The 10,212-nt window shown below is 39.3% G+C and overlaps 1 protein-coding gene across 1 annotated transcript in view; it reads left to right on the top strand.

Moving 5' to 3' along the window:
- chst15 (carbohydrate sulfotransferase 15) overlaps positions 1–10,212 on the top strand; it is a 42,048-nt gene that overhangs the window by 25,391 nt on the left and 6,445 nt on the right. Inside the window, exons 5-8 of the mRNA XM_017310697.1 lie at positions 3,710–3,853; positions 7,734–7,890; positions 9,381–9,689; positions 9,852–9,931. Coding sequence (XP_017166186.1) covers positions 3,710–3,853; positions 7,734–7,890; positions 9,381–9,689; positions 9,852–9,931 — 690 coding nt within the window. The remainder of the gene's footprint in view (positions 1–3,709; positions 3,854–7,733; positions 7,891–9,380; positions 9,690–9,851; positions 9,932–10,212) is intronic.

Genomic DNA, 10,212 nt, shown 5'->3' on the forward strand with positions numbered 1-10,212 from the left:
CTCTAACAAAGAGACAAACACAGAGTGCCGAGGACATCTGGTCGCATGTGTCGGTTYTGTTGTCGGAAAGCGTGGCGCCGTCGTGTTCGTTTTTTATTCTGCTGCAAAGGCATCTGCGATGTTAAAAGCAACAACTTTTAACATCGCAACACCATCATAGAAGAGATTTAAAGTTACAGTAGGTAAACTTTATAAAAATATATTTTTTACACTTATGCTAAAATTGTCACTATGTCCTGACAATATAAAAGGARGTAGATAATTTGTGAAAAAATTGGGAGAAATACACATAAATCMATCCCRTRCCYGCACTAGCCTGGTCAACACCAGCAACTTGTTCTATGCTTAGCAACCACAAACGTCAGTGTATGTCATTGAGATTTTTTTATGACATGTCTTCAAAAAAGAAGTAGAAGAAAATTCTTAAGAGTTTCTCAGGTTCCATTTTTGTGTTTTTATCTCAGTATAAACTGAACATTGAGGAACTTAGACAAATAATCTACTCCACCCTTTCACTATAACAGCATGTGAATGCATTCTTACATAAGTTCAGTCCTCTATGTATCCATACCAACATGTAGCAGCTTTAAAACATATCATTCATTCACACTGTGGTTGAACCATTACACAGAAAATAGGAAAAAAAGCATGGAACTACATCTGGAACTACGTCTGCAAATCATAGCACAGAGACGATGAAGAGAGACGTTAAAATTCTGACTCAAATGTGAGGTTTGGATAAAGCGATAGAGCCAMGAGGCCCATGATGGCTCTGAGGGGGACAATCATAGCACAGGTTGAGGAAAATGCTGACCAGACAACCATCAGGCCTGTGAGGAAGCGAGAGTCTAACTTAGCTCAAGCTAAAGTTTAGTCTTTTGATGTGCAAAGCTGAATTACACACAGGACAAAAGACTTACAGTTTTAGTAACAGCACATAATGGTTMTACACCCTCGCAATCCGACTAATTTGGAGCTGTAAAATGAAGGGTGAGCTAGTATTTTAAAAATGTTTCAGCTTTACATCATCTTATAAAGTTGTTGTCTCATCAAAAACATACCTGGAGTGTCGCTTTGATTCTTCTTTCGTGCGTGTTTGAGGAATCCTTTAATCTCCCGTAGCAGTCATTCAGCTGTGCAAAACTCCTGGAGGGACTSAGCACCTGCCTTCAAGGAATATAGTTGCGTTAGCATACAATACTATGGGACTGGGAGACACACAATACTTCCCCTTTAAAGTTAAGATGCAGCAAAGTGTTTTTTATTTTTTTTATCTTTTGCACTTTTTTTTGCACAACAAAAATACTTTTAATACGGTTCTTTAAACTTATATCCATTTGTTTTACTAAAAAGAGTTTAAACTGCAAGAGTGGTATAATTAAGCAATARTGTTGTAGTAGATTTTAAAATCATAATCTTTTTTTTAAACCTACGTAGAAATTGAAATCAACAATGGGACACTGCTTAGCAGTGAGACCACGTGTTCCTTAGAAGGACATTTTGGGTTATTTTTGAGTTTTGATTGTTTTTAAATGGATTTCCTTTTCCACACTCATCTAAACATTTTTTTTTATGTGATTTATGATAAGAGCTTGACCTGATTATTTCTAAGGTGGCAAAGATTTTTTTCTGTAATAAAAGAGGCAAGACATCATACTATACTTTAATGCATGTACTTTTTTCATTCCATTCCAACTGAAACACTCATTAGAGCTTATGAATAATGGAAAGCTTCACGAGCTCCAGAGACAGACTTTAGTGCAGTGAGTCAGTGTGTGTGGGCTAATAATGTTTGCATTTTTAAAGAATGTTTCTTATAGGGAAATGAAAAGAGGGCAGCGAAGCTGAAGGGCACTGATCTCCCTCTCGGTTAAGTGCTCTTTTATAGTCACCCCTGATTGCAAAATCAAACAAAGATTAGATAATGGCTTAAGATTAAGTTGGTTATACAAAACATGCAGTCAATTTTCACTGAAGATCAGCAGCTATTCTTTCACAGTGTGAGTGTGAGTGTGAGTACTACGCTGCCAAGATCGCTTCCTACACTGAACCCTGGTCATTTTTTTTTCTTCCAGCTATAACCAACACACACAATTTMTTTTCTCTGCATACGAATCACAATGCTTTTACTGTCACTCTGTTATTCTTATTAGCATATAACCAACAGTGCTGGTTGTTTCTTTAAAGAACATTCCCCCCAAATTGTAATCACAAATATCAAAAGATGGCTGCCTGTTACAGCCAAAGCAGCTCCTTTGAAGTCGATCCAGATTCTGAGCTTAATCCTTCTGACATTCCAAGAACCTAATTGCCAGATTGTTTATTCTGCAAGCAGTGCTTACTTTAATATGATGTGTTTAGTTTGGAGTTGATGATTATCTCTAGATTAGTTATTTGCCTCATGGTTGTTTTTTCTGGAGCTCGCAGTGGTGCGGCTGCATTTCTGCGATAGGTTCATTCCCTTTTTGCGTTCACGCTTTCTGTCACCTACTCTTTATCCCTTCCAGACATGTACTCTAGGGCAGGTGCTGGTAATCAGCACTTTTCTCCTTAGGCATCCTCTGAGGACACTCTGAATTCAAATGGCCTTGTTTTGTATTTATTTATTTCGTTCCCCCTTGGGGCGCTGCGAGTCTGATACATAGAAATGGTGAACTGATGTGATATGTGCCACATAGCTTTCTTGGACGAGCAGCCTGAATCTTAAGCAAATGTGTCTGCCTTATGCGGCAGAAGTCATGAAATACAACGCAAGTGCTTGACATTTAATTTAAATTCTAAAAGAAAACGGATGGCAGATGCATACCAGAGCTGTTGCACCTGATTTAAATGCGAATTTTCTAAATGAATATTGATACCGACTTGCTGTTGGAGACTTTTGCACTAAAGCGTCATTAAAAGAAACATCTGTTTGACTTACCTCAKTTTTCTAATCCTATGCATACATGCTGCAAAGACATTTACCAAGCAACTACAATAGCATAGTAAATTTTAATCACTGTAATTATTCCGTGCCCAGACACAGCTCAGATGGAAAACACACTTTGCTTTAAAAGYATTAATTGGACACTGRAAACATTAACCAATGGAGAAGAAAAATCTYCCATTTCTAAACTGAGGTCAGTTTTGAGAATGCTCAAGAGTTGATCATGAATATGAGATAAGAATACATTTCACATCTTGTGTTGCAAACAAGCACTGGTTCCTCACAGCAGGAATTAATACCAACTAGAATGGCAAGAACTAATAACAGGGGTTCAACACTTTCTTAGCGAGTCCAGAGCTGTCRAGGTCCCTGCTGATGTAGTTCACTTCCCWTTACCAGCATTGAGCAAACATGCCTTAATAAAACAATGCACCTCCTATTTACCCAAAGCTCCGCCTGGGCGATTCAGCACTGGTACCAGGTWGTTTTGGATGTTTGTCTTACTAGGTCCACTGTATCTCTTAATATGTCTGATATATGACCATCCTGCTAGGTACTATATTAAMCTATTTTTGAKGAGTAGTAATGCATTTTTGTGACTTGGGTTCTTTGGGAAACATAGCAAAAACATAGCAAGTAAAGCTAAAWACTCACAGCTTTTTGTCTGCGTTCCTGTGTCTCCGCAAGTTTGACCCCTGAATAAAATGGTAAACAAACTTGCATCCGCTAAGAAAAACTGTGAGATGAATCCTTCTTGAAGTTTATTTATTTMTTTTTTTTCAGGTATCATTCGTCTCAGTGAGGGTTTGCATGATCGGTACCCGGTGGAGGACTATCTTGACCTGTTTGATCAGGCTGCTTACCAAATCCAGGGCGAGCTAAGTGCAAACACCAGCGGATCACCCAGACACCCAAACGTCATCATAGGTAAGTCACATCATCTGTTCAGATCACAGATGACGGAACTCAAAAGAGGGTTTTACTATTTTCAAAACAAAAATTTTGAACTGTCTATTTATCATTACATACATTTAAAACKGCARAKCCTTACTTTGACTGAGCTTCCTAAACAGCTGCCAACATTTCAAAATTAAGTCTTTTCTATGATAGATAGAAGTCAAAAGGATGAAAAGGAACAAGTTTGCTGCACTGCATGTAAGCCTTCCTGTTATCTTCAGAAAAAGTCTTGCTCTTTCACTCTCTTGTTGCCCAAATGAACWTGTCATGAATCAGTTCTCTTTTAAATGACTTATTTTCTGTGCTTCTTTTGATTTAATTGTAAATACCTCACTGAAATTATAACGGACAACTTTGATTCATCTACTCTCAGAACCTTGGTCRCTATAAGGGAACATTTTTTGATGTTCAACGCGCCGGTTTGCAGCAGATCGAGCTGAAAGCCAAGTGATTCCAGTCATCGGTTAGTTTCTAGCTGCATCTTTACAGTTTCAGATCTTCCAACGTATGAACGCTTGTCAAAACCTGCCGACTTGCTTTTGTTCCCACTCTCGACCTCGACACAAAGAGATTTTTATACAAAAGGACAATGAGAAAAGAAAGACACGTCTTGCCAATTTAAATAACAAAATGTTTTGTTCTTTTATTAATTTGCATAAACAAACACAATCAAGAGTCAGTGTGCAGGGAGTATAATTAAAGCATGTTGGATGCTGAGCATCAAAACACATTTATTCAGGTTTTGGAGAGGTTCGTTAACAGTTGACCTTTATAAGCCCCTTGTTGTCTACAGCAAGCAGATTGCTCTGTGCTCTTTGTGTGACACAAAAAGCCAACCAGTTTGCATTAAACTTCAAATCTTGATCTCTGATGAAGCGTAAACCAGATACAAACATCCTGCTTCTCACTGTGTTTAGGCAAACTAAACATGCGCTTTAAACTCCGCGAATCAAGTGCCAGGAAGCTGCTCATCACTTTCGGTCTACTCATCGGTCTATTGCGCAAYGAGCATCTTAAGAATGATTCGCCAGCAGAGATCTGAGAGTACAAGATACAAATGATAGCGCGCCACACGACGCCTGAGACACCGCTAATCAGATCTRCAGGAAGTTTTAGTACCACAAACATTTCCTGCTAGCTTCATCTTCTGCCTTTCTGGTTTTTTTTTTTTCCTTGTCAAAACATCGCTCTGTGTCGCCGCCAGCTCCCCTCCCTGGCTTACTTCATATTAGTTACTCAGGTCATGTAGCAGCGCTCTGATATGTGTGTGAAAGTGCCCCAGCAGTATCCTGCACCGCCAGTCAAGCTGCACCCAGGAGCGTTTTTTGGCATTTGTCAGAGTCCTGCAACTTCACTTGTAATCTTATATTTCAGAGGCTGCAGGTAGTGAGGCTGCTCTGCGGGAGCCACTTCAGCAGAGGAGTGTAATTTTTTCTTTTTTTTTATTTTTAAAAGAGAGCCGGTGACTCAGCTCTAAAGAGACCCTCTAACGTCTTTCTAATGCTAGACGTCCTTCTGCCTCAGTTAGCCACTTCACTGGAGTGCTTTATAAAGAAATCATTGTTTTATTTGTTTTTTTTTTTTTGGTTAATATCCACAGCAGGGTGGAGAAGCCTACAAACCTCCTTCCTCTATCAGCATATCCTGTTTCCAGCTTCACTGCTCCTATCTGTTCCTGCCTTTTCCCATCGTCCAAACACTGTGTCAAAGAAACGACTCAGCTGGGACGGAAAACTGATTTAACGTTTCGACAATAGCCTTTTCACACTGCACTGAGTTGAGCTCAGCGTGCCGTGCTGCTTTGTTTCCCTCTTTAAATAAGTAATCCTTGTAACGTGGTGGGGGAGCGTGCCAAAAGCCCACTCGGTATTCACTCAGTGCTCCGGGAGAGCCCAGCAAGGTGCGGGCCTGCGGCCAGGATCTTCGCTCTTCGATTCTCCTSCGCCGACGGTCAGGTTGGGGAACCACAGGAACGACGGTCTGGCTCCTTCACTTGTTTACCCGGAGCAAAATAAATCCTCTTTAGCTGACACGGGGTCCTTTAAATAGACAAGATCACAGCCTGTATCATTTCAGACATAACGGCATTAGTACCGATCCAGTTTCACGTTCACCGTTGTCGGCACAGAAAATAAGTCTCTTTCTCTGAGGGAGAAAGAGAGAGAGAGATAAGGCTTCACTTAGCAGATAACAGCATAATGAAGGCACAGACAGCCTAATGAATCCTGAATATATTTCTCAGTGCAGCCTGATAAAAGTTGCRAGGCTCAAATTGTTTGAGAAAGGACGTCGTTTGACTTGATATGAGTAAGAGTGTCATTGTGTTGACAGCAGTCACGCTGCAGTTTCTCTTTACCACCAAAGATGCAATTATGATGCCTACTTGTTTGCTTGTGTGCCTTTACGAACATGATACTGGAGCAAAGARAATTTTTAGTGCTTGCTATTTGYAGGTTTAATTTAAAGGAGTACAGTGAGGAAAAACAAGTATTGGAACACCCTGCGACTTTGCAAGTTAGAAGTCATGGAGGGGTCTGAAATCTTTGTCTTAGGTCCATGTCCACTGTGAGAGACATACTCTAAAAAAAAGAAAAAGAAAAATCCAGAAATCACAATGTATGGTTTTTTAAATAACTTATTTGTGTGCTACTGCTGCAAATAAGTCTGAAAATCAATGTTAATATTTGGAATAGAAGCCTTTGTTTGTAATTACACATACTTATTTTCCTCACTGTATATGGAACTTGATCAAAGTTAGTGTTTTATATGCGATCTTTAATTTGTGAGGGGAAAAAAAACAAAAAACATTGACATGCCTTGAACTGTATTTTGTCACATGACCGCAAAGTTCAATGTATTTAATTTTGATTTTTTTTTTGTTACAGACAGACAAAGTAGTGTGAACTGTAAGGGCAAGAATTCATTGTTTTTACTTTTTTTTTGACAGTAAAAATCTGAAAAGTACACACACACGCACACGCGCACACACACACACAGACATGCGCATTCACAACAGATACATAGTGCTTTGGTATGGTCCTTTCACTGATTGGAAACGTTTGAATTTCTTAGTTTCTGATCACCAAACAGGCCTGATTATGTTAAAAACGGTCCAGTTTCTGCTCCCAATTCAAATTCTCAGCACATCTCTGGTTGTAAATTAGAGTACCTGTCACACTGCCTTCAACTGGCTTTGAAATGCAAGGCTTGTTCTGAATGTCTCTTAATTTACATGAATTATAACTCCTCAACCATCAAAACAATAAATAAAAGAAAACTCCCATCAGTCATTAGCATATTCATCTAAAAGCATCCATGCACAAGACTCTGAAAATATAGACACATAGTATGTAACTGTTGCATATTTTCTGCTGAGGCTGAGCTCTGACCTGAACAGACATGTTAAAAATATTTTTCTCCTCTTCCAATTTAAAATTGTGCAGTAGAGAGACATAATTAGTGACATTTATGTTTCATGTATCCTCAGCTTTACGTCCAAATRACCTTTGAAGCAGAAATGAAGGAACATGAAGGCTATTTCCACCGTAACCTAACTGACATCTGCATTTAATACGGCCTGCTCGAAACCCTTTAAAACATGCGGTTGGTTTAATTTCACGACAAAAAACAACCATATGCAGCGCAGAGACCTAAAGGGTGGAGCAAGCCACAGCAAGTTTGGAATTATTTCTTTAAAGAAACGTAAACATGAGCTGTGAGTCTCTGAAACTATAATAAAAGCAGCAGAAACGTGTTTCCATATGTGTTTTTGCTTTAAGGCGCAGCACCGTTTTTAAGACTCTGATTACGCTCGTCCTTCATTTCGACCACTTTTGGTGTACTCTCRCAGGAGAAGCGAGCGCCTCCACCATGTGGGATAACAACGCYTGGGTGTATTTCTATGACAACACCACAGAGGGAGAGCCRCCGTTTCTCATCCAGGACTTCATCCATGCCCTACAGCCAGAGGCCCGCTTCATCGTTATGCTCAGGGATCCAGTGGAAAGGTTGGAAGAATTTCTGTCACACTGCCCTCGATTGGCTCGGAGATGCCTGTAATGATGCAGCTCTAAAACATGTCCCTATCACAGCTGTTTATCCTGCTGACACAGAGACGCTTCGCCACTTTATGGGAAACAAGAGCTCTGGCTGTTAAGAAGGATGTGTTGGGCTTTTACTGGGGCTGCCTGTCATATAAGYTGGTTTGTGATGCGTTTATTAAACCTGTGCAGAGCTTCCTCCTGAGTGCCTGACACTCATTTTAAGCTTGGTCTTCCTGACTTATTTGTTTATTTCTTCACGCTACAGAACATCATATTTGTTGTCTACACTTGTGTTAAAGATTTGCATATCGTTCATACTGTTTGTGTTTGTTATGAAATAAGGAAGACAAACAAGATTAATGTTTTAATGTTTTACTACTGAAAACATTAATGATCATTATGATTATTGTCATTGTGACCTGTCCTGGGTGTGCCTCGCCTCTCGCCTAATGGCCGCTGCAGATTGGTACCATTCCCCCCGACTCTGCAAAAAAAAAAAAAAAAAAAAAAAGCAGGATTCACTATGGATGTATTATTTACTTTTTAAAATTTTTGTAGTAGCATTACAATATATACATATTAAAATATTTGAAAAAGTAAATCAATGAGCAAGTGACATTAAATTAGAATTTCTGTTGCTACTTAAAAATGGCTTGTTTCAAGCAGGGGTGCCGTGTCAAACTCATTTTTACTTTTGGGTCTTATCGAGGTCATGAATGTTCTCAAAGGGCCRGTTGTGTCAGAGTATACTGATAAAACCTGTTAAGTTTTTTTTTATTTCATTTTATTTTTTTAAACATCCATCAACAACAGGTCTTTGACCATAGGGACAAAGCAAACATGGCATATGTTGTTGTTTTTTTTTTCTTGTTCCCCCTACTCCTCTCCATCTATCCCCATCCTGCTGCTGCAAACAATAATACTACTAATAATAATAATAATAATAATAATAATAATAATAATAATAATAATAATAAATAAAATAAGAAAAATACAACCTGTTAAGTTTTAATGAGTCTCAGCATGCCTATCTTAGAATGCGTCACATATCAATGTTTTTATGTTGCCATATTGTGTGCAGCCTCCAGTTTTAAACAAAACATCTTGTGAACAACATGCTAGAATAAATTTGGTGTCTATGGTGACTTCACTAACTGGGAAGAACATGATTTTTGAGTTTTTGAAAAAAAATAGTTGATTCTGGCTTTGTTAAAAAGCTATTTTTAACAAAATAGCTTTTGTTTAATTACAGAAAAATACTCTGGAGGCATTTCTTGCTAGGATTCTCACACTCTTGCATTGCTTGCAGCCTTCTAAGTACGTGGAGCAAAAATAAAGATTACTCTTTAATGCCTGTAAATAAAATACATTCAATCGAAATCCATTTGCCTTTAGCTGGGAATTTCACAAACCTGAAAAGGAAATGTTAACAGTGCCTCTCTGTTTTCTTCTAGGCTTTACTCTGACTACCTTTACTTTGGAATTGCCAATAAGTCTGCGGAGGATTTCCATGAGAAGGTGTCAGAGTCCCTGCAGCTATTCGAGGGGTGCCTTATGGAATACACAATGCGCTCCTGTGTGTACAACACCACTGTCAACAACGCAATGCCAGTGAGTGGATGGACCCTCCTTCCTCCTTTTGTCTGGCAGGCCTCCTTTAAAGTGAAATTTAGCCACCAGTTTATAAGATGGTGGGAAAAGACAAGTAGCAAAGGCTCGAAGAAGGAAAGAAGGAAAGAAGGAGGGCAATCCGCACTTCATTAGCACATGTTAAAGGACCTTCATAAAAGAAAGCGTAGCTTCTCTAGCTGCAACAAAACTTAGTTCGGCAAAGCTATGAACTTCCTTCAGACCATCAGACTAAATCTTTAGAGTCAGCCAGTTCRGAGCCCTCGTATTAGGATCCCGGCCAGCTTTTCCCACAGTACTCTGGAGCTGACTGAGTTAGAGGAGGAGGAGAAGGAGTCTCGTCTGTCCTGTTTTGGCTCCACGCAGGAACTGTCTGGTATTTAGAGGACCTGCTCTCCAGCTGCCTCCAACAAGCTTGGTGACCCCGTGAGGGCAATGCCTGCTCTCTGCAGCTGTTCTCAAAGTCTGTCCATTGATATCAGAGTTATTAATGCATGTTGAAAAGAACTACCAGCTGTTTGCGCTGTAGTGTCAGATTAATAAAAAGATAAATGTCAGCAAGAGGCCTAAAGTAGCCTAAAACTAAAGTGAGAAGGAAGTTTTGGGAAGTCAATTTACTGGTTTTAGATGTAATCAGTGACATGGTCATGCTAATCT

This window comes from Poecilia reticulata, linkage group LG19, assembly GCF_000633615.1.
Source record: "Poecilia reticulata strain Guanapo linkage group LG19, Guppy_female_1.0+MT, whole genome shotgun sequence".
Classification (NCBI taxonomy): domain Eukaryota; kingdom Metazoa; phylum Chordata; class Actinopteri; order Cyprinodontiformes; family Poeciliidae; genus Poecilia; species Poecilia reticulata.